The sequence below is a fragment of the Aythya marila genome, assembly GCF_965140915.1.
Source record: "Aythya marila genome assembly, chromosome: 16".
Taxonomy (NCBI): Eukaryota; Metazoa; Chordata; class Aves; order Anseriformes; family Anatidae; genus Aythya; species Aythya marila.
Window position 1 is genome coordinate 1,159,555 of NC_139057.1, and position 26,167 is coordinate 1,185,721.

General features: G+C 68.9%; 5 protein-coding genes across 7 annotated transcripts; all 5 read right to left on the minus strand.

Annotated features, from left to right (window-relative positions):
* Nucleotides 1–1,705: 1,705 nt before the first annotated feature.
* On the minus strand, nucleotides 1,706–5,005 carry TCF15 (transcription factor 15). The gene is made up of 2 exons (XM_082773137.1): nucleotides 4,242–5,005; nucleotides 1,706–2,105 (listed from the first exon to the last, which is right to left on the minus strand). Exons 1-2 carry the CDS (start codon nucleotides 4,716–4,718, stop codon nucleotides 2,031–2,033), a joined length of 552 nt encoding a protein of 183 aa, XP_082629263.1. The 5' UTR covers nucleotides 4,719–5,005; the 3' UTR covers nucleotides 1,706–2,030.
* Nucleotides 5,006–7,524: 2,519 nt separating this feature from the next.
* LOC309884457 (uncharacterized protein) lies at nucleotides 7,525–10,030 on the minus strand. The gene is made up of 2 exons (XM_082773424.1): nucleotides 9,518–10,030; nucleotides 7,525–8,282 (listed from the first exon to the last, which is right to left on the minus strand). The coding sequence occupies exons 1-2, from the start codon at nucleotides 9,963–9,965 to the stop codon at nucleotides 7,549–7,551; spliced, it is 1,182 nt and encodes a 393-aa protein (XP_082629550.1). The 5' UTR covers nucleotides 9,966–10,030; the 3' UTR covers nucleotides 7,525–7,548.
* Nucleotides 10,031–10,124: 94 nt separating this feature from the next.
* SRXN1 (sulfiredoxin 1) lies at nucleotides 10,125–10,779 on the minus strand (the record flags this gene model as incomplete). The annotated part of the gene is made up of 2 exons (XM_082773579.1): nucleotides 10,125–10,423; nucleotides 10,582–10,779. The coding sequence occupies 2 exons, from the start codon at nucleotides 10,777–10,779 to the stop codon at nucleotides 10,220–10,222; spliced, it is 402 nt and encodes a 133-aa protein (XP_082629705.1). The 3' UTR covers nucleotides 10,125–10,219.
* Nucleotides 10,780–12,952: 2,173 nt separating this feature from the next.
* SCRT2 (scratch family transcriptional repressor 2) lies at nucleotides 12,953–15,948 on the minus strand (the record flags this gene model as incomplete). Its single annotated transcript, XM_082773644.1, has 2 exons — nucleotides 12,953–13,662; nucleotides 15,825–15,948. 2 exons carry the CDS (start codon nucleotides 15,946–15,948, stop codon nucleotides 12,953–12,955), a joined length of 834 nt encoding a protein of 277 aa, XP_082629770.1.
* Nucleotides 15,949–19,008: 3,060 nt separating this feature from the next.
* Nucleotides 19,009–22,828, minus strand: SLC52A3 (solute carrier family 52 member 3). Of its 3 annotated transcripts, XM_082772949.1 has the most exons (5): nucleotides 22,765–22,828; nucleotides 22,333–22,478; nucleotides 20,106–21,177; nucleotides 19,871–19,994; nucleotides 19,009–19,760 (listed from the first exon to the last, which is right to left on the minus strand). In XM_082772949.1, the coding sequence occupies exons 3-5, from the start codon at nucleotides 21,131–21,133 to the stop codon at nucleotides 19,548–19,550; spliced, it is 1,365 nt and encodes a 454-aa protein (XP_082629075.1). In that variant the 5' UTR covers nucleotides 21,134–21,177; nucleotides 22,333–22,478; nucleotides 22,765–22,828; the 3' UTR covers nucleotides 19,009–19,547. The 3 variants fall into 3 exon arrangements, with proteins under 3 accessions (XP_082629075.1, XP_082629074.1, XP_082629076.1); XM_082772948.1 differs by lacking the exons at nucleotides 22,333–22,478; nucleotides 22,765–22,828 and adding an exon at nucleotides 22,171–22,288; XM_082772950.1 differs by lacking the exons at nucleotides 22,333–22,478; nucleotides 22,765–22,828 and adding an exon at nucleotides 22,121–22,229.
* Between the last annotated feature and the right edge of the window lie 3,339 nt (nucleotides 22,829–26,167).

Below are 26,167 nucleotides of genomic sequence, written 5' to 3' on the forward strand. Positions count from 1 at the left end.
CATAGCCCTGGCACTGGGACGTACTGGGATGCGCTGATCCTGCACTGGGACTTGCTGGGATCCGAGACCCTGACACTGGGACTTGCTGGGATGCCCAGACCCTGCACTGGTACACACTGGGACCCAACACCCTGGCACTGGGACATACTGGTGCCCAAGCCCCAGTCCCCGAGAGCCACTGGGACGCCTGACACGCACCGGGCCCAGTACTGGGGACACACTGGGACCCGTGCTCGTGCTGCTGGGACCCCCGGGACCCCCGGGACCCCCACCCTCAGCATGGGGACATGGGGAGGGGGGGGCGCAGCGGGCCCAGCACCGAGCTCAGCACCGCAGGGACCGGGGGGCACACGGGGGGGTCCCGGCCAGCCCGGTGGGGACCGAACCCTTTCATCTGCGTGCCCCCCCCCCCCCTTTGCCCTTGCCCCTGCCCCCCGATAAACCCGAGGGCAGGGATTCTGTGTCCGGGGCTGTTTGGAGAATCTCACGGCTGTTTATTGGGGTCTGGGACGCATTAGACACGCTGAGAACAAACCTCTCCCACCCACCCCGCTCCCTGCCTGGGACTCGCTCTCACAGCTGCGCTGCGCTGTCAGCTCCATAAATCAAACCCGGGGGGGGGGGAATTGGAAAAAGGGGGGGGGGGTCACAGCCAGCCCGGCCCCGCTTCACGGGGGGCCGAGGGGTGCCAGAGGGCTCCCACCGTCGCCCCTAATCTAAATTGGGACCCTCGGGGGCACCCCTGCTTCCCTCCTGCCCCGGGGTCATGCCCCGGGGACCCCCGGCGTGTCCAAGCCCCGTCCGCAGCTGCTTCGGCTCCGTGGGACGCGGGGTCCCTGGGGGCTGCGTGCCCCCGAGCCCGGTGCTGTTCCCAGGCTCAGCTCCCCGTGGCGAGTAGGGTCCTGGGGGGGGGGGGGGGGGAGCAGGCTGGGAACCCCCCCGTGTCCCCGCCTGACCCCGTGTAGGTGCTGCTGCTGCAGCCGTGTCGTGGTGGTGGTGGCGGTGGCGGTGGCGGTGTCCCAAAAAGAAGAAGGGGCAGGAGCAGTGAGATGAGCCCCAACGCATCGCCTGGGCACCACGGCGCTGTGGCAGAGCCGTGGCACAGCCACGGGTCCCACGCATCCCAAATGCGCCACGCATCCCATACATCCCACGCATCCCAAATGCATCACGCATCCCATGCACACAACGTGTTCCACGCATCCCCTGCATCCCATGCGCCCCAAATGCCCCATTCATCCCATTAATCCCATACAACCCATGCATCCCATGCACCCCATGCATTCCAAGCACCCCATGCACCCCATGCATCCCATACAACCCATGCATCCCATACAACCCATGCATCCCATGCACCCCATGCACCCCATGCACCCCCTATGTCCCATCCACCCCATCCATCCCATGCATCCCACAGCACAGCCTGGTGTTGACCACCTTGTGGCTCTCCACAACCCAAACCCTTTTGGGACCAGAGCCATCTGCAGGGTTTGGGGCCACGGGGACAGCTGTGCCAGGGGTCTCACACCCACAGGACCACGGGGACAGCGCGTGGCTGCGCCCTGCCCATGTCACAGAGTCACGGAGCTGCTCTGGGCGCAGGGCTTTGGGGCCGTGGCCGTTTTGGGAACCCCACTCCGCGCCGGGACAGCAGGCAGGCAGCATCATATCAGAAAAATAAGATATTTTTTTTATTTTCCAAGCGGCTGCGTGTGCACACAGAGCGCCCGCGGGGCCGCGCCGCCGTCCCCCTCTCCCCGAGCGCGTCGCCACCACCATCCATCCGCACGCGGGCTGCTCGTTGAGCCGGGTCCCCCCCCACTTTTTTCCTTTAACCCCAGGGGTTTTGGGACCAACCCCCCCCCAACAAGTTCTCTCCCGGCCACGGTGCCGGTGCCGGTGCCGGTGCCGGCGTCGGTGCGGTGCCAGCCCGCGGCCCCGCCGGGCTCCGTCGCCTCCCTTCCCCGCTGCGGTCTTTTGGGGGCTGGCTGTGCCACCGCTGTCTCCGGTGGGGTGCCCGCGGCCCCGGTTCATCTCCGTGCCACCCGCAGCGGGGGCACCCCCCGCACCTTCAGGCAGTTGCCCCCGAGGTCCCTGCGGCCGCCCTGCGGAGAGAGGAGGGGAGAGCTGCGGGGCGCCGGGGCAGCGGGGTGCCCGGGGGTCCCTGGGGAGGGGGGATTTAGGGGAAGAGGGGGGGTGCACGGCTCCGGGGGAAGGGGGTGTATTGTGGAGGAACCGTGCTGAAGTGTTTGGGGGGGGGAACCGTGCCAAAGAATTTGGGGAGGAACCGTGCCAAAACGCTGCCTGGGATGGACGCGGGTGGACGGACGGACGGACGGACGGACGGACGTGGTGGTGCCCCGTGAGCGGCTGTGGGGTGGGAGCGGGGTCGGGGTCCCAGGAAGGTCCCCACGTCCCCATCACCCACAGGGACACGGCCCCGAATGGGTGAGGGTTTGGCCCCAGCCAGCTTGACCAGCACAGACCAGCATGGCCCAGTATCACCCAGTACCGCCCAGTAGCCCCCAGCACAGCTCAGTATCCCCCAGCACGGCCCAGTGTCACCCAGCACGGCCCAGTGTCCCCCAGTTCCACCCAGTATCCCCCAGCACAACTCAGTAGACCCCAGCATATCCCAGTGTCACCCAGCACATCCCAGTATCCCCCAGTATGGCCCAGTATCCCCCAGCACAACCCACCAAAGCCCAGTATGGCCCCAGCACGGCTCAGCCCAGCACCACCCAGCATGGCCCAGCCCAGTTCCAGCCCAGCCCAACCCATTTCCAGCCCAGCCCAGTACAGCCCATTCCCTGCCCAGTACAGCCCATTCCCAGCCCAGTACAGCCCATTCCCAGCCCATTTCCAGCCCTGCCCCAGCGCCAGGAGGTGCAGAGCGGGGGCACCTTGGGGACGCTCGGTGACCTTGTCCCCAAGGTCCTGGGTGCCACCAGAGCTCCCGACCCCTGCAGGGGGTCCCAGGCCAGCGGGGGGACACCCAGGACGGGCTGGGGGGGCTGCGGGGTCCAGCCAAATGAGGGGGGGTGAGGGGAAAGGGGACAGGAACGGGAACAATAATTAAAAAGGGAGCAGCAGAAAACGAAAGAGCCCCAACGGCCGCTGCTCCGGGTGACCCGAGGGGACAACGAGGGTCCCGTGGGGATGGTGACAGGTCCGCAGCCCCTGCCCCGGGGCTCAGCACCCCCCCCCCACTGCCTGGGGGTGTCCTGGGGGCTATGGGGGGGCACCAGCCCCGTGCCCTGCAGCAGGGGAATGGTGTGGGTGGCAGGGTGGGCTCTGCGTGGGGACGGTGCCCGCACCCATGGGTGCCAGCTGGGGACAGCACCGGGGTCACCCTGCAGCCCCTGGCCCCGCGCTGCTGTGCTCATGGGGGGGGCACCGAGACCCCTGCAGGGGCGTTCAGGGCGCCCTGAGCTCTGCTCCATCACCGCACCGGGCTGCTGCCACGACCAGGAGGGGCTGGAGGGGCGTGGGGATGGGGATAAAATGGGGATGGGGACAAAACAGGGATAAAAAGGGGATGGGGACAAAACGGGGATGGGGATAAAATGGGGATGGGGATGGGGAGGGGATGGGGACAGGGATAAAAAGGGGATGGGGATGGGGAGGAGATGGGGATGGGGTTAAAAAGGGGATGGGGAGGAGATGGGGATGGGGTTAAAAAGAGGATGGGGAGGAGACAGGGCTGGGGATAAAACGGGGATGGGGAGGAGATGGGGATGGGGATAAAACGGGGATGGGGACGGGGATAAAAAGGGGATGGGAATAAATAAAACGGGGACAGGGCCAGGGATGAGACGGGGATGGGGACTGGGATAAAGCAGGGATGGGGACGGGGCTGAGCCGGGCACAGCCCTCCAGCTCCGCGCTCCCTCCCACCCCATCCCATCCCATCCCATCCCATCCCATCCCACCCCATCCTCGTGCCCCCAGCCCCGGGGTGACTTGAACCCCCCGAGACCCCGCGGCCCGGGCCTGGAGGTGTGGGAGCAGCCCGGCCCTCTGACGCCAGCGGGAGCTGTGGGCGTGCGGCCCCGAGCACGATTTGGCCGCGAGCTCCGGCGGGGGCTGGAGAACCGGAGCCCGGCGACGCGCCGAGCCTCCCTCCCTCCCTCTCCCTCTCCCTCCTCTCCCTCTCAGCCCCACGAGGAGCTGCGGATATCCCCGACCCCTTTTTGGGGAGGGGGCCGTGCCGAGCCCCTTTAAACCCTTCCCCAGCTCACCCCTTTGCGCTGGTTGCTGAGGCAGAAGGTGCAGATGCTGCGGGGCTGCTTGCTCTCCAGCTCGCCCTTGGCGCCGTAGATGGCGCTGAAGCAGGGCTGCCCGTCCTCGCAGCCCTCGCCCAGCAGCAGCACGTTGGCCAGGTGCGAGATGTAGCTGGAGGCCAGGCGCAGGGTCTCGATTTTGGACAGCTTGCGGTCCACGGGCTCGGTGGGGATGAGGGTGCGCAGGGCGGTGAAGGCCGTGTTGACGCTTTGGGTCCGGTCCCGCTCGCGGGCGTTGGCCGCCTGCCTCTGCTTCACCATCACCACCGGCCCCGCTTTGCGGGCCACTTTGCGCCGCGCCTCCACGGCCTCGTAGCACCCCAGCGACTGCTCCGAGGCGTCGCTCTCGCTGCGGTTCTCCTCGTCCTCCGACAGCATGCCCAGGTCCGGGTAGAGCACGCGGGCGGCCACGGGGCGCAGCATGGTGAAAGCCATGGCCGGTGCCCCCCTCCCCGTCGGGGGCAGCCCCCGATGCCGCGGGGAGCCCTCGTCCCCCGCCGCCGCCGCCGGCACGGCCGCCTCTCTCTCCGCCAGCTGCTGCGTCCGAGCGGGGCTGGGACGGCCGGCCGCGGGGGGAACCGGCTTTTATATGGCCGGGGAGGGGCTGCGGATGGAGCCCACCCCCAGCCAGCCCCCAGCAGGACCAGGCAGGAGGCCAGCGTCCTCCTCGCCCCGGCTGGCCGGAGCCAAGCGTTGGCCGTGGCCACTGCGCCCTGGCCCCGCTCCGTCTCGCCGCGGTGCCACGCTCCCGGTTGTGCCGCGGGGGGCACCGGACCCCGAGCCCGGCCCCCCCCGGGGGTCTGCGGGGCGATGCCTTGCTCAGGGTCCCCCCCCGGTCCTTGATGTCCCCCTGCCAGCAGCGGGTCCCGCAGGGCATGGGAGCTGGGATGGGGCTCAACCGGGAGGCCCCTGGAGGATTGGCAGCGGGTTCCTTCACCGGGGGGGACATCAGCCAGGGGGGGGCACGGCCCACGGGGACAGTTTTGTGCCCTGGGGACGTGAGGTGAGGCTGAGCCCCGCAGCCCCTCGCCCTCTGTGTCCCCAGGGCTGGCACCGTGTGTCCAGAAAGGGACAGGGACGAGGTCCCCTTGGACCCCGCACCCTGCCAGGGGCACGGGCAGCGGAGCGTTTCGTCCTGTTGGCTCTGGGAAAACCAAGTCCTGAGCTCCGGGGGGGGGCAGCAGGAGAGGGGAGGCAAAAGGGGAGAAGGACCTGGCCCCGGGCAAATGGCCCTGGGCTGCTGGGGACGTGGCTGCAGGAGCTGCTGGGCTGGGACCGGGGCCGGTGGTGGCCGTGCTCCCCATCTGGCCACCAGCCCCACGGAGGAATGAGGCAAAAAGGGGGAACTCCGGGAGCTGCTGGGGGCTGGGGGCACAGCGGGCAGGCTGCAAATACCCAGGGAGAGAGGGATTGGGGGGGGGGGGGTCCTGGCACCCAGAGCCCCACGGCCAAAGCCCTGTGGATCAGGACCAGAGCTTGTGGGGCAGCAGGGTCCCCTCTGGGCTGTCCCCACGTGTTTTGGGGCTGTGCCGGGGGGCCTGCGCTGTGTGTCCCCCCCCCATGGCAGCAAACGGCCCCTCTGCCCCCCGCGGGGTGCGGGCAGCCCCTCGCCGTGGGGCCCCAGCCCTGTTTTCCTTCACCATTTGTCCGCCTGCGCAGAGCCTGTAAATCACACTGCGGGGGGGGCGAGGGCCACATCGGGGGGCTGGGAGGGCTGGGGGGGGGGCGTGCAGCCTGCTTTGGGTTTCTGTGGGGGCATGGTGACGTTGCCCTTGCCGGTTCCATGCCCTACAGCCCCTCATGGGGCATGGGGAGCGGGCAGGTGCCTGCACAGGGCAGGGAGACTGGGGTGGATGGATCGGGGGGGGGGCTGCTAATGATCCCTGGGGGGCTGCAACGGGGGGACACAGCTCTGGCTGCGCCTCCTCTTGAGCAGAGCAGGGAGAGAAAGACCCCACAGACCCCGCAGGAGCCCCCATCTCCATGCCCACCTCCCCCCCCCCCCAAAACGGGCGCCCTGCCTGCACCCCGCTGGGTGTGAGCTGGGGCCCCCCCACCCCGGCCCTGACAGCGCCAAGACGGATGGCAGGGGCTGTGTACTCAGGTGCTGCCGCCCACACATGGCCACCAGCTGACGGGGTGGGGGGGGGGGACAGCAGGGGAGGGGACCCCGAGCCCCCCCAACCCCGCCGGGTGCCCCCGGGGGCACGGCCACGCGCGGGGTGCCGGTGGCCGGCAGCGGCCTCGGCGGATGAGGCACGTGGGGACACGGGGAGGGAGGGAGCAAAAGGCTTTGGGGCGGCTCCGTGTGCGTTAGGGGCAGTGTGTGAGCGTGCACGAGTGTGCACGAGTGTGCACGAGTGCGTGTGAGTGTGCACGGCACGGGTGAGTGGCTGTACACGCGTGTGTGCGCGCGCACAATGGTGCACGGATGTGCGCGCACGGGTATGTGAGCACGTGCCCCCGAGTGTGTGTGCACTTACACGCCACGTGTGCGTGCGTGTGCACGGCTGTGGGTGTGCACAGCACCCGCCCGCAGCCCCACGCACGTTTCCGAGCCCCGCAGCCCCCAGGTCGATGGTTTTGGGGTGTCCCAAAAGGCCCGGGAGGCCGGCAGCCCCAAGCGCTCGCTGGGAAGTGCCCCCTGCCCTCCCGCTCTGGGGAGTGTTTATCCGGGAGGTGATAGTTAAGTGTAGGAAAATAAACAGGGAGCAGATGGCACGGGGGGCCGGGGCTGCCCCCCGCCCCACCGGGCTGCTCCAGCCCTGCTGGGAAAACACCGCTGCCGGCGAGGCAAATGGATTCCAGACCCTGCGGCCGCGCCGAGCATGTGGCTGCCAGGACGCTGTGCCTGGCCCTGCTGAGGGCTGGAGGAGCTGCAGCCAACCTGCCCCATCCCACCCCAAACCTCCCCATCCCACCCCAAAGCTCCCCATCCCATCCCCAACCTGCCCCATCCCATCCCCAACCTGCCCCATCCCACCCCAAAGCTCCCCATCCCACCCCAAACCTCCCCATCCCACCCCAAACTTCCCCATCCCACCCCAAACCTCCCCATCCCATCCACAACCTGCCCCATCCCACCCCAAACCTCCCCATCCCATCCCATCCCATCCCATCCCATCCCATCCCATCCCATCCCATCCCATCCCATCCCATCCCATCCCATCCCATCCCACACATCCCCAGCACCCCGTGAGCCCCCCTGCAGCAGGGGGTGCCCAGGACCGACCCCTCTGCCTGTTCCCGTGCCCTTTTTCCCAATTTAGGGCCCAAACTGGGCAGTGCAGAGCAGAGAGGGCCGGGGTCTCACCAAGGGGACGCTGCCCCTACTTGTGAACCTCAGCGGGTGAATCCGTGGGTCCTTGGAGACCCCATGGGTGGGGAAGGACAGCGGAGCGGCTGCGTGGTGCTGGGCCCTCGGCTTGCCCAGCAGGACGGGGTTTGAGAAACCCTTTGAAATGGAGCAAGGGTTCCCTGCAGGAGTTGCCCTGAGCGACTGGGAGGGGGACACCAGGATGGGGACGGCGGGATGGGGACATGGGGATGGGGACACAGGGATGGGGACACCGGGATGGGGATATGGAATGGGAACACTGGGATGGGGACAGCGGGATGGGGACAGTGGGATGGGGACAGTGGGATGGGGACATGGGGATGGAGACACAGGGATGGGGACAACAGGATGGGGATACGGAGATGGGAACACTGGGATGGGGACAGTGGGATGGGGACACCGGGATGGGGACACGGGGATGGGGCTGCTGCTGGTGGCAGCGGTTCCCAGCAGGTCCCCAAGCCGGTGGCCGTGCCCGGGGCAGCACGGGGTGCCCTGTCCCTCACCCGCCCTACGGGGCCGTACCTGCGGGCCGGTCTGGAAGGCATTACACGGCTGTCGTGCGGGGAAGTCTGTCCCAGTTCCGGAGCCGGGACCCTCCCCAGCATGGCCCAGAGCCGGAGCGGGAGGGAGGGAGCCCACAAAGCGCCTTTGTTCCTGCCCTGGAACGAATGGATTGGAGGCAGCCGGGATCGGCTGTCAGCCGGCGACACCGGAGCCCTCCTGGAGGGTCAGGCAGAGGGAAAGGGGGACAGGTGGAGGGACGGACGGACGGACGGATGGATGGACGGACAGACAGACAGACAGACGGAGCCGCTGCGGGGATGGCAGCCCCAGGGCTGATCCATGCTCCCCGCACCGAGCGGTGCCGCCGGGCGCCCGCTGGCCTGGAGAGGGTCCCCAGGGGGGCTTCCAGCTGGGAGAAGCCCCCGTGGGGTGCAGGATTTTTGTTTTTTTTTGGGGTCGCAGCTCTGCCCCCCACCCCGCTGCCACTTGCGCAGGGCGCAGCTCCTCGTGCCAGGTGAGCAGAGCCCCCACCAGACGCCCTGGGTGCTGGGCGAGGACCCCTCCCCACCCCTCCCCACCCCGGGGGTCCCATTTCAGCGGGCTGGGGACACCCCGTATCCACCTCCTGCGCTACCAACGGAGCTGCCACCTCATCCCTTCCCCCCCCCCTCTGCGATCTAAGGAGAGGAAACTTTTTAGCACGCCACAATTCTTCGGAGAAATTTATAGCCCATGAGGGAGCCGCAGCCCAGGGCTGCTCTCGGCGCGAGCGCTTGCAGGGCTTCCTCCCGGCGGGGGCGGCTTTGATGCGGCGCATGCAGCGCAGCCGTGCCCCGGACCCCCCCCAGGACCCGGGTCCTTGCCCTCGTGCAGCCCCCAGCCCACCCTGCCCTTCCTCCCCCGTGCCGCGGGCAGCACCGTGGGGCAGCGCTGCCCTGCCCGTGTCCCCCCCCCCACCGCTGCCAGGCTCATTTTGTGCCCCGGGGGGGGCAGGATCCGGCCGGCACGGAGCGTGGCCAAGGGGGCAGAGCGAGGGCAGAGGCGTCCGGACGCGGTTCCTGTCCCAGCGCCGCGGCTGAGTCACGGCACGGGGGGGTGACTCAGTGGCCTTTCCCCTCCCTGGACCACGGCTCCAGGCTCGGAGGGATGCCGAGGCGCCCCGGGGATGCTCAGAGTGGCTCCTCCAGCCTGCACGGGGGGCGAGGACGTGGCTACAGAACCGACAGCATCCTGGCTCCTGGCTCAGCACCCGTCCCCGTTCCCAAGCCCTCATCTGCTGTCACCGGTGCCACTCCTGCCCCGTGTCCCCGCTGCCCTGCGCCGTCCCATACCTGCTCCTGCCCCTCTCTGCCCCCAGCACCATCCCGCAGAGCCACGAGGCTTTGAGCACCTTTATTCCCGGAGCACGAGTGGGGGTCCCCGCAGCGCCGCTCGGAGATGTGCCCCACGGGGAAGGGGGCGCAGGATGCGTCCGAGGATGGGGCAGGCGGATGGGGGGCAGGCGAGGCGCAGGCTCTTGTGGGGTCAGCCCGGAGCTGTAGGGTGAAGTTTGGGGACGTGGCTGGGCTGTGCTCTGGCACAGCTCGGTCCTGGTTTGGTGATGTCCTGGTTCGGTGAGATCTTGGTTTGGTGAGGTCCTGGTTTGGTGAGGTCCTGGTTTGGTGAGGTCCTGGCTCGGAGCTGTCCCGGTTCGGAGCTGTCCCGATTTGGAGATGTCCCGGTTTGGAGCTGTCCTGGCTCGGTGTTGTCCCGTTTCGGTGCTGTCCCGGTTTGGAGCTGTCCCGTTTCGGATCTGTCCCGGTTCGGAGCTGTCCCAGTTGCGCCCCTCCCGGCCCCATTCCCGCAGCACAACGCCGCCACCTGCCGGCCGCCCCCCTGGAGCCAGGACCCCCCCCGTGCGCCCTACCGGGACTGGGGTGCGCCCACCCCGACCCCATCCCCATCCCACCTCCACCCCATCCCATCGCGACCCCATCCCACCCCCCCCAGCAGGGACAGGACCGGGGATGCTCACCGCGGATCGGACGCACGGGGGGACCTCGGGGGACCCCCATGGGAAGGGTCCCGGATTTTTGGGGAGGGGGGGGTCCCGTTAGAGCAGCTGCGGCGTGGAGGAGCCCAGGTAGGTGCGGAGGTCGCTGAGGGTGGACGGGATGATCTTGGCGGGGATGGTGTCCCGGTTGAGCTCCCGGTGGGCGGCGTAGCGGTGGCACCCCCCGAAGGAGTAGAAATAATCCCCCCCCCGGCTGCCCTTCACCCACAGCACATCGATGGGGGGCACCCGCTCGGGATCCTCCTGGGGATGGGGATGGGGAAGGGGGGGGGATGGACACAGCCCCGTAGCCGTGAGCTTCCCCAGCAGTGCCCCGGCACCCCCGGAAAGGGGTATGGGGAGGGGGGCTCACCGCGCTGTGCCCCCCCCGGGTCTCTCATCCTGCCCACCCCGCTGCCTACCTGCAGGGTCTCCACCAGGCTCCGCACCTTGCCGGGGTCCAGCACGGAGGGGATGGGGCGGATCAGGACCCTCATGGGCACGTTGTGCACCGCCGCGATGTGCTGCGTGTGGATGCTCCCGCTCCCGGTATCGATCCCGGTATCGATCCCGGTATCGATCCCGATCCCGATCCCGGTCCCGGTCCCGGTCTCAGCCATGGTCCCGCTGCCCCCCCCCCTCCCGGTGCCGCTCCGCCGCTTCCTGGCCCCGCCGCTCCGCCCCGGCCGCTCCCCTCCGCCCCCCCCCGGGGTTTTGCAGAGTCACCGTGAAGCGGCAGCACCGGGAGCACCGGGGGCACCGGGAGCAGTGGCCCCCCCCCGGCCGCTGGTCCTGCTGGGGTCCCATCCCCTGTCTGCGCCCCCCCTCCCCGGCACCTCCAAATGTCCCGAGCTGGACGCCCCCCCCCCAGGATCTCCAGGTCCTGCTCCCGGCTACGACGTCTGAGGGTGTTTTTGGGGGGGTTCTGCAGCCCTGCGCCCCCCCCCAGGGGGGTGAGACCCCAGGAGCCCCCCGCTTCTGCAGCCCCTGCCCAGCTCCCGGGGGGCACCGGCCCCAGAAATGGCAGCACCAACTGGAGGGGGGTCTCCTGCCCACTGGGGGGGGGGCTGCTGGTGATGGGGAAGGGTTTGAGGGGCTCTGGGGGGGCCCTTCACTGCTTGGGTGCTGCTGGGGTTCCCCCCAGGACTGACCCCAGCCCTCTGCTTTCTGCTGCTCCTCCCCAGCCGGGTGCTGTCGGCTGCCCTGGGGGCACCCCTCGACGACCCCCCCCCCCCATCTCCCCTGCCGCCCCCCAGCCCCGTACAGACGGCCCGAGACACCCCTGGTAGTGGCAGAAATCCCTTTTTTATCCCTGAATTGCATTACAAGTAACACCGCGGGCGGCTGGAGCTCGGTCGGGCTCGTCTCGCTGCGGCCGCCCGAATCCAAAAACCGGGCAGAAAACAAAAAAAAAATTTTAAAAATTAAAAAAAAAAAAAATCGATCATGCACGGAAAAATTATTGCTGTGGTGTCCGCTATGTACACACCGGGGACGGGCGGCGCCACCCCAGGGGGGGGAAACCACGAAACGATGTCCCCCTGAGTGGGACGCGGCGCGTGGCCACCGTGCCCGCGGGGTGGCCACCACGGTGCCCTCGGGACCCGCGGCCACGGTGAGAGGAAGACTACGTGGGGAGGAAGACGGCGTGGGGGGCACGCGAGGTCTGGGCTGAACCCCCAAGGTGTCGGGGGTCAGCAGGGGCTGGGGGGGGGCCGTGGCAGCTCGTGGCCCGAGGTAGGAAGTGGCTCGCTGCGGGGCCGGGGGGGTCCGCGGGGAGGTTGCATAGAATGGCTGGGGTGCCCCCACCGGGCCCCCGTGGCTCCGAGGAAGATGAAGGAGAGCGGTTTTGGCCTCGCTGGGGGGCTTGTGGGGTGTAGAGGGGGGGGCTGCTCGGCCTCCTGGCGTCGCCCCCGCCTCCGTGCCCGCTTTTCGGTGGCTCTCGGGGTCCCGTCCCCATCCTTGTCCCCGCAGCTCTGTCCCGGGCACGGGGGCGCCGCTGCCTCCTGCGAGCCGTGCGGAAGGGCCGGCGCCCCCCCCCCCCTCCAGTCTTGGCAAATAAATAGTGAAAAGGGTAAGTAATAAATAATATAAATAAGAAGAGCGATTAAATAGACTCACCCGAGCTCTGCGGCACCACCGACCCGCTCCTCCTGGGGGGCTGGGGGCTGGCCGGGGGGGGGCCAGCAGCAGCCCCAGAAGGGGATGGGGGGGGTGTGGGGCCGCGATTCGGGTGCGGGTCCTGCCCCGGGGCTGCTCCCATGAGGGTGGGGGGACGGCAGGGGCCTGGGCTGCGGGTCCCAGGCTCGGAGGCAGGTGTCCGTCTGTCCTGCCGAGCCATCGGTCCTGGCTTTTCGGCCCACGGTCCCATCCCTGGTATGGACCAGGGGAGGTTTTTGCTCCTGGGGGGGTGTGTGGGGGGGGAGCAGCGAGCGTCTTTCCTCCCCGGCGCTTCCCGGGAGGAGGAGAAGCAGCAGCTCTAAATAAATAATAGTAATAAATTAAATAAATAAGCATCAGGAGCTGGGGGGGGGGAGAGGTCTGTGCCGGGGTGGGGGAAGAGGGTCCTGGGCGAGTCCCCACAGAGAGACCCGCCTGGCTGTGGGGCACGGGGCTGGGGGCACGGGGGCACAACCCAGCCCTTCCTGGGGGTGTGGGGGCACCCTTCTCCTGGGGGGGGGGAACTGGGAGCTGGGGGCACGCGTCCTGCAGCCACCAGGCAGCCACAGGACGGCACAGGGATGGGACGGGATGGGTGGGGGTGCTGGGTTCGGGGTGGGGTGTCGGAGGAGGCTAGTTCCCTATTGCACAGCTGTGTTCGGAGCCCTTGAAGCAGGCGGACTCGTAGTGCTTGTTGAGGTACGACTTGAGGGCGAAGGTCTTCTCGCACTGCTTGCACTTGTAGTGCTTGAAGGCGGAGTGGGTCTGCATGTGGGCGCGCAGGTTGGAGCGGTCGGCGAACGCCTTCCCGCAGTGGGAGCAGCCGAAGGGCTTCTCGCCCGTGTGCGAGCGCATGTGGCCCTGCAGCAGCCAGGGCCGGCTGAACGCCTTGCCGCAGACGTCGCACTTGTGCTTGAGGTTGTGGGTGAGGAGGTGCATGGCCAGGGCGGGCATGGAGACGTACGCCTTGCCGCAGGTCGGGCACTTCCTTGCCATCTTGCTGTCCAGGCTGCGGTGCGTCTGCTTGTGCCGGCTGAGGTTGGAGGAGGTGGCGTAGGTCTTGCCGCACTCGGGGCAGGAGTGGCGGTGGCCGGCGCGCCGCTGGCTCTCGCCGCGCCGCCGCGAGCGCCCGTCGGTGATGAAGAAGGCGTCCATGGAGTAGCTGTCCGTCACCGCCGCCTCCCCGTGGAAGTAGCGGGCCGAGAAGCTGGATTGGGGGCTCTCGGGGTCGCTGTACTCCTCCTGCCCGGGGGCGTAGGCTGGGTCCGGTGGGGGTGCCGCCGGCAGCCCCCGCTTCTTGTCCGAGTCGTAGCTGGAGGGAGCCAGGCAGTGCTGGAGGTACCCTGTGGGGATGACACCACGGGGTCACCGTCCCCCCCCCCGCCAGGGACAGGTTCTGCCCCGTGCACCAGCCCCGCTTGGAGCCAAAAACGCCCAACGGGGGTGCAAACCGAGGTGCCCCCCACCAGGTTCCCCCGTCCTCATCTGCACGAGGGCTCAGCCTGGCCTGGCTCAGCCAGCAGGATGGGACCCAGCCCGTGGGGATGCCCCAGGGAGTGGGGCTGGTGGGAACTGGGTGCCCTGGGGGGCTGCAGCCCTACACAGCCCCCAGATCCATCAGCCTCTGAGGGCTGTCAGCCCCCATCCACATCATCCCACTGGGGCAGGCAAGCACAAAAGGGCCTGGGGAGGTCACCCCCATCTCCCCCCATCGCCCCCAGGGAATGTAGCTCTCGTGGCACCCGGAGGCTGCTGCGCCCTAACCCTGGGCTCCCCCTGGGGACAGGGACCCGCAGTCCGCTCCCAGAGCCGGGGGGGGCTCCGTGTCACCCCGTGTGGCACTGCTGCACGCCTCCGTGCAGGTGACACTTTCCCCGTGCCACAGCAGGCGCCACGTGGATGTCCCCGTCCCTCTGCTGCCAGCACACCGTGGGCACTGCGCCGCGTGCTCCGAGGGGCTCCCTGCTGGGCCGGTGGCTAAGGACGAGGGGGGGGGGACACAGCTGCCACCCTGGGGTCCCTATCTTGGTCCTGGCATTGTGTGCAGGGCCAGCTGCAGCCCTGCTGCTGGGGACAGCGGGCTCTGCCACGGGCAGGGGCTCGGTGCCGATGTGTGCCACCAGGGCACCGTGCACGCTCCCCCCCTCTGGGACCCTGCAAACCAGTCCCGATCCCGGCCCCCTCGTGCCCGTGGGACCCCCCCATCGCGGCTGGTTTGTCTCCTCGAGGCCAGGGGTCCCTGTGCTGCGGTGGGGAGGGGTCCGTGAGGCAGCCCCCCCCCCCCCCTCGCCGTGCTGACAGTGCGCTCGCACGGGCTGTGCAGAAAGCGCTCTGCTCAGCAATTTCTCCCGCTGCCTCCGAGCACGCAGCAAGGTTATTTCCAGGAGAGCAGCGTCGGCAGCTTCTGCCCAGCTGCAGCACATCCCTCCCCCCACCAGCTTCGGGCTCCCCACCGGCTGGAGGGGGCTGAGGACCCCCCCCCCTTTCTTGGCGAGCATCGCACCCCTGCCCTGGTGGCTGAAGCCCCTTTTTTGGGGAGCAGCGAGCGGCAGAAAGGGGGGGAGCTCAGCAACCCTGCGTGGCAGGATCAGGCCCATCTGTGCATCCAGAGGGTCCCCGAGCAGTTGGGACCGTCCAGGACATGGCTTGGGATGAAATTCCCTGCTCCCTGCTCCCAGGACAGACCCCGGGGCTGCCCCTCCGGGGGGGCTCTGCCAAGCACCGGTGGCTCCCAGAGCCCTGCCCGGTGTCACCTCGCAGGTCGGGGCTCTGGGGACCCTCTGGGGACTCAGCACCCCTCCTGCCCAGCCCTTCGCACCCCTCCCAGTGTGCTGGGGAGTTTGTGTGTGTGTGGGGGTGTACTGCCCCCTCCCCACACCCCCCCCCCTTCCCGCTGTGCGCCCCGGGAGGTGCCAGCCTGCTCCGAGCTCTCCGAGGGGCTGGGGGCACCGCGGCGAACAATGAAAGCCGCAGGCAGGGCGAGCAGCCTGCTCCCGGCCCCTGCCCACCCCCGGCTGCTTTGTGGCCCCCCCCTCCAAAAAAAAAAATAACTTGAGGTGCGAAGGAACCAGCCCCACAACCCCCTAAATTTGGGGGAGCCGGGTCCGGCCAGGGGTGCCCCCCACGGTGCCGCTGTCACCGAGGGGACGCGTCCCCAAGGACCAACTTGGGCTGGGTGACCCCCGGCCTGGGGAGAGGGGGGCACAAACCCATCAGGGCCGAGCCCCCCCGATGCTGTCACACTGCCCCCTGCCCCCCCCCGACCCCCTCCCGGCTCCCACCCTCGGCACACAGCGGGGGGACCCCCTCCCATCACGCCCCCCTCGCCCTGCCCCTGCCGCGCGTCCCCGCGCCCCGGAGCCCCCCAAAACCACCCCAGGCACCCCCCGACCCCCCCTTCTCGCCTTCCCCTCTGCCTCACACAATAGCACGGGGAAGGGGTGTGGGGGGGGGGGGCAAGCCCCGGAGCCCCCCCCCCCTCCCCCCCCCCGGCCCCCGCACTCACCATCACCGGCGGCGGGGCCGGGCAGCGCGTAGGGGGGCTCCAGGGGGGCGTAGGGGGGCGCGGGGACCCCGGCGACGGGGAAGGCGTCCGCCTTCAGCTTCTTCACCAGGAAGGAGCGGGGCATGGCGGGGTCGGGCCGGGAGCCTTCAGCACCGGACAGCACCGGGAACCGGCACCGGGAACCGGGGGGGGGGGGTCGGGGGAGAGGTGGGGGGGGGGGGGGCTCCGTGCGCCCCGCTCCGGGCCGGGCGTGCGGGAGGAGAGGAGCGGGGAACCGAGTGCGAGGGGAGGGCGGCGGGAGGAGGAGGAGGAGGAGGAGGAGGAGGAGGAGGAGGAGGAGGAGGAGGAGGAGGAGGAGGAGGAGGAGGAGGAGGGGGAGGAAGGCAGGCAGCGGGGGGGGGCGTGGGTGGGGAGGGGGCCGCTCCGCCCGGCCGCGCCCCGAGCCCCTCCGAGCGCCCCCCCCTACCCACACGGGAGCGCCGGGCGCTGTGGCACCAAAGTGGGGAGGGGGGATACGAGGAAAGGGGGGGGGGGTCCCCGGTCCCCGCCTCCCCCCGCCGCGGACAATGGGGACACGCGGGGCCGTGGGGGGGGGGGCGCGGGGGGCGGCTGCCTCCTGCCGCCTTTGTCTCCCCGCCGCCAGCCCCCGGGGCTTGCAAAGGACACGGGTTGGAGGGGGGGGGGGGATGGATGGATGGAGGGATGCGGGGGCGTCCCCGTGGCTGTCCCCGTCCCCGTTCCCTGTCCCGGTTCCCGTCCCCTGTCCCCATCCCCGCTCCCTGCTCCTAACCCTGTTCCCTGTCCCCGTTCCCGTCCCTTCCCGCTGTCCCCGTCCCTTCCCGCTGTCCCCTTTCCCCTTTTCCCTCTCCCCTTCCCCCGGTCCCTGTCCCCATTCCCCCCTCCCAGCCCCCCAGTCCCATCTGTCCTGCCCTCACCCCTTTCCCCTGTCCCCATCCCTTTTCCCCATCCTTTTCCCCACCTCCTGCCCCTTTCCCGTGCCCCTGTCCCCATCCCTGTCCCCATTGTCCCCCCCCAAGCCCCCACTCTCTGTGCCCCCCCGGTGCAGGACGAGGCTCTCCATCGGGTGACACGGGGGGACCCTGCTGGAGGGATTCTGCCCCCAAATTGTGCCCCCTCCCCCCCAAGACCACCCTGAGCCCCCCAAGCTCCCCAGTGAGCCCCGGAGCGTGCCCAGGGCTTCTGCACCAGCTGGAGGTGGCCAAGGGGCCACGTCCAGGCCCCGCTGGTGGCCCCCCCGGAGCCCTTTGGTTGGGGACACGGTGTCGGGGGGACAAGAGCCAGCCCCGGGCTCCTTCTCCTGTGCCAGGGGCTGGGGGCAGCTCTGAACCTGCTTTGTGTGGCACCCCCATAGCCCAGGGCACCCCCTAGCCTGGTATTGCCCCATATGGTGCAGCATCCCATAGCCCAGGGCACCCCATAACCCAAAGCATCCCATAGCCCAGAGCACCCCATAACCTACAGCTTCCCATAGCCAAGGGCACCCCATAGCCCTGGGCACCCCATACCCTGCAGCATCCCATAGACCAGGGCACCCCATAACCCAAAGCATCCCATAGACCAGGGCACCCCACAGCCCTGGGCACCCCATAACCCACAGCATCCCATATCCCAGAGCACCCCACAACCCTGAGCACCCCATAACCCACAGCATCCCATAGCCTAGGGCACCCCACAGCCCTGGGCACCCCATAACCCACAGCATCCCATAGCCCAGAGCACCCCATAACCTACAGTTTCCCATAGCCAAGGGCACCCCATAGCCCTGGGCACCCCATAACCCACAGCATCCCATAGCCCAGAGCACCCCATAACCCACATCATCCCATATCCCAGAGCACCCCACGACCCTGGGCACCCCATAACCCACAGCATCCCATAACCCAACACCTCCAAAGCCGCCCCACTCCCCCCACAGCCCCAGGGCTGTCTCCCCTCGCAGCCTGACCCCATTTGGCCCGGTGGCACAGCGGGTCCGACTGCACCAAGTCCAAGGTCCCATTTCCCCGAGGCGCAGCCCCGGCCCCGCTGCGCCCCCGCTTTATTTCCCCTTCCTCGCAGGCACGTCTGCAGGACGGGCGATTACTTACGCCCTAGTTGGGCCCGCTGCCCTGCCATTTTTTATATATATATATATATTTTTTTCTCTCTCTCTCTCCAGGCCGTGGTGTAATAAGGGAGGTAATTAAGTGTAAAAGACTGGGGGGGGGTGGAGGGAGGGCTGGGAGAAACGGGGGGGGGGGTTGGATAGGAACCGGCTCCTTTCAGAGGCAGGGGACTGAGATAATGTATGGTAATAACCCGCAATCAGACCCGCGGAGCTGTGCTAATATTGCTGACTGCAGCACGCCTGGGGCCCCCCCGGCCTGCCCCCGCCACGCTTTTTTTTTTTTTTTTTTTGCTTTTTTTTTTTTTTTTTGGGGAGGGGGGAGAAGAGCCGAGAAGAAAGGCTCGGGCGCACTCCTGGAGCGCGCCTGGGTGAGGGTTGAAGCCGTCCCTTCCCGAGCAGCTGTATGGAAATAATCCTGCGAGCTCGCGGGGCTGGGGGGCGACCGATCCCCCGTGGAGATGGGGGGGGGGGGAAAAGGATGGAAGAGAGGGGGCGGCAGGGGGTCCGATGGGCAAGGGTCTCCGGGGGGTCCTGGTTGTGGGGTTGGGCTCCCCAGGAGCATCCCCAGGGGTGTGCGGGGTGCAGGGAGGGGGCTGGACCCCCCCACCCCGTCAGCTCCTTGCAGGGGCTGTGGGATGCACCCAGCTCCCAGGACGGGACGAGCCCCCCCCTCCCCGCAGTGCCCCCACAGCTCCTGCTGCTCCCCAGCCCCCTCCTCTCTCCCCTCACACCCCCTCTCCATGCCCACGGGGCCGGATCCTGATGGACACCCGGAGCTGGGAAGGGGGCTGCGGGACCCCCCCCCTCACCCCCCCGGCCTTATCAATTATCAATTCCAGCCTCGTCCTTCTCGCAGCCGGGGCCGGGAGCTGGGATCTGCATGGTTAAGGCACAGCGGAGCGGGGGTCCCGAGGGGAGCAGATTGCCAGACAAAGAGCCGGGGACAAAGGCCCGGCTGCCTCGTGCCCCGGGGAAGGGGCGCACGCGCGTGCGGCGACCGGGTGCCGCCCGGTGTCCCCCCCCCTAACCCCCTTCCTCGGTGCCCCCCTCCCGGTTTCCCCCGTTAACGGGGTCTGGGTGCAGCCGGGCACCGGGTGGCACGGCCCTGGTGTGGGTCCCCGGCTGTCCAGCTCATCCCGACCTGCTTTGGTGTCTCCCGGTGCTATAAAAGCTGCTGTCTGCCCCCCCATGACAGCAAATCTCCTGGTCTCTATATCCCCGGGGTGGGGGGCACATTTATCCCTGCTCTCCTCAGCCCCCTGCAGCCCCCCCTTCATGGGAATGGGGACGGGAATACTGCTGGGGGACAGGGCTGATGGCACAAAGGGTGCACGGGTGGGGGCACCCTGGGGGGGGGGGGCACCGTGCCAAACACCACCCAGACCCCCCAGGGAAGGGACGAGCGGTGACCCCAGCACCTCTTCGCACCCATCACCCCCATGCTGATTTAGGGGAGTGCCTGGGGGGGGTGAGGGGGAGGTGGCACAGCACCCAGGGGCGCAGGGTCCCGGTGCCGGGGGGGGGGAGGAAGGCGGCGGGGGGTGGGCGCGGAGGCCGAAGTGCTGAGCAATCTCCTTCTATTTGAACCCGGGCGCTCAGGCCGGGCACCGCAGGCTGCAGTAATCGGCGGAGGTGAAGAACCCGTAGATGTTGACGAGGGGGAACATGAGCAGGGCGCCCAGCAGGGACCCCAGCTGCTCCACCGCCCCGTACCACACCAGCGCGCTGTGGCTGCGGCTCCGCAGGATCACCCCGGCCATCACCTTCACGTAGGAGAGCGTCCCGGTGAACAGCACCCAGGAGAGGACCTGGAGGGGCAGGGGGGAAGCGGTCAAGCGGGGCCGCGGGGGTTATGGGGTGGGGTGACCCCCCCCCCGATTGCTCCCCCAGGGTTGAGGGACCCCCCTCAAGGACTTACGATGACGACGTCGCCCCACTGGGACTGCTGCAGGAGCGGGCAGGGGCTCATGACGGCGATGGCCATGTTGTAGGCACCAAAAGCTGTCCCTGCCAAGGACAGGGCGCCCAGCAGGACCAGGGACCTGCAAGGGACAGGCGGGTGACACCGGGGAGCGCCAGCCCAGCCCGGGGAGGAGGCACCTTTTCTCCCTCAGAACCCCAAAAAGGGGTGGTTCTGGGGGCTCCGTACCCACCTGCCGGGCAGGAACATGGCCACGATGCAGGCGAGGGGGTTGGCCATGGAGCTGAGCGTGGCCGAGAGGTGGTAGGCGGCGTTGCCGTAGGGCAGGCAGGAGTAGGACTGCACCGACGGCAGCACCCCGTTGGTCAGGGAGCTCACCCAGGCGATGAGGAGGTAGATGAAGGCGAGCTTGGCCAGCGGGTGGGACGCCGTCTCCAGGTGGTCCTCCATGGGCCGCTTGTTTTTTTTTGGGCACGGGCAGCCCCCGCCTCGCCCCGAGCCGGCTCCGTCCTCGGGGATGCGGTCGAAGGAACTGAGGATGATGGTGCTGGGGAAGAGCTGCTGCTGAGACAGCTCCCACACCTTAGGCTGCCTGGCGAGGAAGAAGAAGGCCACCAGGCAGGCCACCATCATCCCAGTCATGAGGAGGAAGAAGAGGAGGGTGGAGAAGTTGGCTGGAAGGTAGCGAGTCTCCATCTGGAAGACGAGGCTCTCCACCGTCGTGTTGCCGGAGGTGATGTTGACCAGGCGGGTGACGTTGACGCAGCTGGAGATGCCGGAGCCCTGGCCCAGGGCGATGAGAGCGGGGATCAGCCCGCTGAGCCCTTCCCCGATGAAGAAGGTGGTGAGGTACTGGGGCTCCAGCTGCATCATGAAGGGCAGGAATGTGACGGAGGAGGTGCAGTCCACCAGGGCCAGGAAGAAGGTGAGGACGAGGAAGGCGGTGCTGTGGGGCGTCCCCGCGATGGGGGACGTCTGGTTCCAGAGGAAAGCCAGCAGCAGGCAGGCCACCACGCCCAGGGACACCACCACGTAGATGACGGCCACCTCCTTCAGCAGGCCGGGCCAGAAGCGGTGCATGAGGGTGACGAAGAGCGGCCCCACGTTGGCCATCTGGATGATGATGGTGATGTAGGAGGGCAGGTCCCACTGCTCCGGCAGCACCCTCACCAGCAGCGGCAGCTCGACCCACAGCCCGTTGATGGCCACCCAGGAGCCCGTGCCAAAAACGCAGGCCAGGAGGTGGGTGAGCAGCGCCATGGCTCAGCCCCCGGCGCCCCCCACTCCAGGGCGATGCCGCCGTGCTGTGGGGAGAGGCTGGGCTCAGCGACACGGCTCAGCACCCCCCCCGGACCCTTATCCCGGCCCCCCCTTGCCCGTGTCACCCCCCTGCAGGCGTCCGCAGCCGCTCCTCTTTTATTGCCAGGTGGGCGTGGGACGCGGGGAGCGGCACGGCGCAGCCCGGCACCCCCCTGTCCCGGGGGTGAGACCCCCCCCAGCACCTCGGGACCCCCTCCTGCTGCCCGCAGCTGGTGCCACGGGACCCCCTTTGCCCTGCCTGCGGCACCTGCCCTGCGCTGGGTTGGGCCCCGTTCCGGAGAGCCAAGGCCACGCAGCGCCAGGCACGGAGCCAGGACGGGGACCTGGAAACGTGTTGGACCTGGCCCTGCTTATGGCACAGCCTGGCACGGCACGGCACAGGAGGCACGGGAGGCACGTGGATCTCACCTGGGGGCTGCGGGGCTTGTGCAGCCTCTCCCCTGGGACCCCAGACCTCGTCCTTCCCACCGCATCCGCGGGCAACGCCGAGCGGCGCCCGTCTCCTCCCCACCGGTGCCGTAGGAGCCCAGCAGGCTCCGGTGGCCACGGGGGAGAGGGGCCCCACGGCCTCACCTGCAAAACTGGCCCTGGCTCATACCAGCCAAGCTGAGTCAGCCCCACACCTCACCCCCTGCCCAACCCCGGCACCTGCTGCCCTTCCGTGCGCCCAGGCTCCTGCGCCCGCTCCCCACCAGCCTCCCGGAGACGTTGGGGGACCCCCAATATCCGTGCCCCCGAGCCCCCGGGGAGGGCAGGGGGGTGCAGGACGAGCGGCCACAACTTCAGGGCTGAGCCCTGGCGGAAGGATCCTGGTGTCCAGGGGCTGAACCCAGGGCAGGGTAACGGCCCACAAACGGCCTCATCCTGGCCGGGAAGTGTCGGGGACGTTGGGAGGGAGCGGAGGTGAGGAAGAGTCGGGCTCCTGACCTGAGAAGTCCCCGGGGAACCTCCGGGGCACCTCCCCTGGGGAAACTCACTGTGCTTTTTGGGAACCGGAGGCAGCACGCTGGCGGCAGCGAGTCCTTGCTGCCTGCCGGGGGGCCGTGACGTGAGCCGGGCACGTCACTGCCTCCGGATGCAGATGGGTGGCAGCACGGTGTGCTCCTGCTCCTGCTCCTGCTCCCAGTAGGCAGACTCACCCCGGCTCTGGGAGCAGCTGGCGGGGGTCCCGCGGGTCTCCTGCCTCCCGCTCGGCTCCGGCGCTGATTTTTCAGGGCACCTGCCCCAGGTCGGGGGGGCGCAGGAGGTGCCGGGGGGGCTCGCGAGCCATGGGGACGGTCGGTTGCTGGTGCAGGGCGAGGAGAGACACAAAGCAGAGGAAAGGATGAGAGAGAATCGCGGTGGTCCTCGGAGAGATGAGCGCCCGGGGGGGTAGGGGGATCAAATCCCACCCTGCCCACCCACCCCAGGGACCCCTGCCCACCCTGCAGGAATGGGAACAGCCGGAGGGGGCTGGGGCTCAGGGTCCCCTTTCCTTCTCCCCCCATCCAGCACCCGTGGGTCCCCTGGGGCTGCCAGCACAGCCCACGTCCCCTGGGCCACCACGGGACCGGCCACCGGGTCCCACTCACCTCCCTGCCACCGAGCCCAGCTCGCCCCACGCAGCCTCTCGGGGGCCTTTAAGCTCCAAACCCAGCCCCGGTGGCCAAAGTCCAGCCGTGTCCCCTCCTAACCCTGTCCCTGCCTGCTCGGGGACAGCCCAGCCCGTGTCCTGCCCCCGTGGGCAGCTGTCCCCTCGTGTCCCCACGTGCTGCCAGGGCCAGCCCCGTGCTCTCCGCCTGCCCCCCGCGCACCCCGCCTGGTGCCGGTGATTATTCCTGGATGTGTCACACGCTTTGCCCTTGTCCCCAGCTGAATGGTGTCCCACCTATTTCGGGCGTGCAAATGTCACCGAGCGGTGGCTGGGATGGCAGCAGGGCCACGGGCTGTGCCGGGTGGCTCGGGGACACCGAGCATGGCCAGCACGGGGGTGCGTGGCCGGGATGCGGCCACCCCACGGGGCGCACGCCACGCGTAAATGCTCCTCTGGCACCTCCACCTCACCCTGGGGACCCTGGGGACCCTGTGGGACGTGACCGGGCGCTCAGCCATGCCACGAGCCAGCGGATGAGACGCTTGCATCACCCAGGAGCTGGAGGGGTGCGGGGGGACAGAAGCCAGTTGGGTTTTTTTTGGCAACCTGGTGCTGGCTCGTCCCAGCACCCAGCTCCCCGGGACGCCTCGCTCCAGCTCTTCCCCCAGCACCCACAGGGTGTCGCTGGGCGAGCAGGCTGCAAATACCTTGTTCAATGCCCTGCCTGTCCCCTGCCTGTCCCCTGCCTGTCCCTTGCCCATCCCCTGCCTGCTCTGCCCATGCCCAGCCCCCCTGGGGTCCTCACCAGCCCCTGCACCAGGCTCAATCCTGCCCCTATCATCCCCATGTGGGATCCAGGAGCGGTGGGGGCCCTTTTTTTGGGGGTTCCCATGGTCTCTGAGCCCCGTTTTGGGGGTGGCAGCTCCAGGATGGTGTGCGGGGGCTTGTGCTGGCGCAGCTGAGCCCCCAGCTCCCGGTGGGGCCGGCGATTGTCCTGGGTTAATTCGGCAGCACAAAGGAGCCGCGCAGCCTCCGCCAGCCTTTCCCCAGGGCTAATTGGCTTCGTCGCAGGGGCTCGGGGACGGGGACGGGGGGGGGGCACAAAGGGGGTGACAGGCGTGGGACCGAGCTCCGTGCCTCTCGCCCCAAATCCTGCCGGCACGTGCCGCCTGCCGTGCCTGGTGGGGAGGGGGCTGTGTCCCCCCCCCTGCCCCGTGCCATGCAGCAGCTGAGCCCCGGCCCCGGCCCCTCTGCACCCCCCCGGCAGATGCGAGCGAAGGCCCCGGAGGCAGATGGCAACATTTGGTCACCGAGACGTCTTCCACGGGACTTCACCGGGCTCGGGCAGGCCCACCGGGAAGCCCCCTCCGTTTCCCCACGTGCCCCCCCATGGGTGAAATGGCACCGGAGGGTGCAGCGGGGTGCCAGGGATGGGGGTGATGGGGAGGAGCAGCTGGGGAGAGTTGGGGGTCCATCCTTGAGCCCCCCGCACCCCAGAGACCCCCGATTCCCCCAGGATATCGCGTGCACCCAGCGGTGCCCCAGTTTTCCCAGTCCAAGGGTCCAGTTGGATGGGCACCGGGGAGCCCAGGGGGGGCGCGGGGACCTGCTGGCGGGTCACTACCCATGGCCCCTTCCTCCCCTCCATCCTCCTCCTCCTCCTCCTCCTCTCGGCTCCCCGGTTTCCATTTGCATCCCATTTCCATGTGAATGGAGCAGGTCAAGTTGAAAGTTGAAAGCTGGCGCTGGGGGGGGGGGGGGGGGGGCGCCTGGGGAAGGGGCCTCTGCCCGAGGTGAGAGCCCAACAAAAGGGGGCCGCATCCCCAGGGCACGGCGCTCGCCAGCCCTCGGCCACGGCCCCGGCCCCGGCCCCGTTGCAGCCACCATCTGCGGGCCTGGTGCTGCTCAGACAAAAGCCTCGCACCCGGCACGGCCCCATCTGGCGGGGCCCCCGCACCCGGGCACGAGCCTGGCTGCGGGGAGCAATTTGGAGAGCCGGGCAGCATCCAGCCCCGAGGGTGATGGGGAGCGAGGTCGTGCCTGTTGGAGCCCCCCCTGCCAGCCCCGCAGCCCCCGGGGCAGCTCCCTGCGCCCACCCTGGGCAGGGAGAGGAGCGGGGAAACTGAGGCAGGGAGCAGGGGGTGGTTGGCACGGGGCCGCTGCGCGATGCCGGGTCCCTTCCCCAGCTCCAGAGCTGTTTGTAGCCTCGTCTGGGTGAGTGGCTGTAATTAAGAGCCAGCGATTAGCACATGCCAGGTGAGTGTGGCAGCAGAAGGAAGGTCCCGTGGGGAGCACAGACCAGGAGACCAAACCCTTCCCCGGATCCGGGGGCTGAGCCGGGCCCCGTGCCAGGCACCCACCACCCCGCAGGGCGATGCCAGGCACCCGCAGCCACCTCCACCCAGCTCCTACAGGGAGGCTTTGGCCTCTGAGCCCTCTTTATTATTATTTTTTTTAGCTCTTTCGTGGCTGCCTTTCACTCCTGGGGGGTCCTGGAAGCTGCACGTGCAGGCACCCAGCCCCGAGCACCCGTGGGAGGCGAGCACGGAGCCAGCACCGGCACCCACCCACCCCTGCCCGCTCCGGAGCCGCGGGACGGGCGGTGAACGGGGCGCTCAGGGCATGCTCCTGCGTTGGGCTGCCCTCCCCAAATCCATCCCCGGTTTCCCCCCCGGGGAGGGCGAGGCAGCGGGGCGCTGTCTGGCTGCACCGCCCTGCTCCGAAAGCACCCGGCGTGCCCGGGCAGCTGCCGGCAGCCGCCTCCTGCAGCCCTCGTGGGTGCTGCTGGCACAAGGGGGGGGGACACACACAGCCTGGTTGCTCCCACCGGGCAGATGCCCACGGCTCTGCCCCCACCCGTGGCACCCGGTGGTGCTTTTCCAGCCAAAACCATCCTCCAGGTCCACCTTTATCCGAAAGAACCCCCCCAGCCCAGTGCAGCTCTGGTGTTTGCTCTCCCAGTTTCGCCCAGCTCTTCTCTCCCGTCGCCTCTTTCTCTTGCTTCCACGAGCGTTTTGCAATGCTCCCTGCTGTCCTGCAGCTCCTGCTCCAAGCCCTGGATGCTCAGCCCCCACCTGAGACCCTCAGCCCCCACCCCGAGGCGCTGCGCTTTGCCGGTGCCACCGCTCTGGGCGCAGGCCAGCAGCTCCCTGTGGCTCCAGGCTCGGTGTCCTTGTCACCCGGCTGAGCTGCTTTGTTTGGAGGCACAGAAACCTGCTGGACTTTGGGACTGCGGGGGCCAGGGGCTGACCGGGGTGGCAGTGACCTGGGGCCAGGACGGGCACAGGGGACCCATCCCTGCGGAGGCAGCGGGTGCCCGCGCACACCGTGGGGCTTTGGGGAGGGTCCGACCCCTGCCTGGGCGAGGGCAGGGGGTGGTTGGGGACGTTTTAGCTCGGGTT

Coding starts and splice junctions, on each gene's coding strand:
- TCF15 (XM_082773137.1), bottom strand. CDS start 4,718: ATGGCTTTCACCATGCTGCGCCCCGTGGCCGCCCGCGTGCTCTACCCG. Junction 2,106..4,241: donor TCAGCAACCAGCGCAAAGGG/GTGAGCTGGGGA, acceptor CTCTCTCCGCAG/GGCGGCCGCAGGGACCTCGG.
- LOC309884457 (XM_082773424.1), bottom strand. CDS start 9,965: ATGGGGCCGGGAGGGGCGCAACTGGGACAGCTCCGAACCGGGACAGAT. Junction 8,283..9,517: donor CTCGTGCTCCGGGAATAAAG/GTGCTCAAAGCC, acceptor CATTCGTTCCAG/GGCAGGAACAAAGGCGCTTT.
- SLC52A3 (XM_082772949.1), bottom strand. CDS start 21,133: ATGGCGCTGCTCACCCACCTCCTGGCCTGCGTTTTTGGCACGGGCTCC. Junction 19,995..20,105: donor GCCATGTTCCTGCCCGGCAG/GTGGGTACGGAG, acceptor TGTCCCTTGCAG/GTCCCTGGTCCTGCTGGGCG. Junction 19,761..19,870: donor AGTGGGGCGACGTCGTCATC/GTAAGTCCTTGA, acceptor CTGCCCCTCCAG/GTCCTCTCCTGGGTGCTGTT.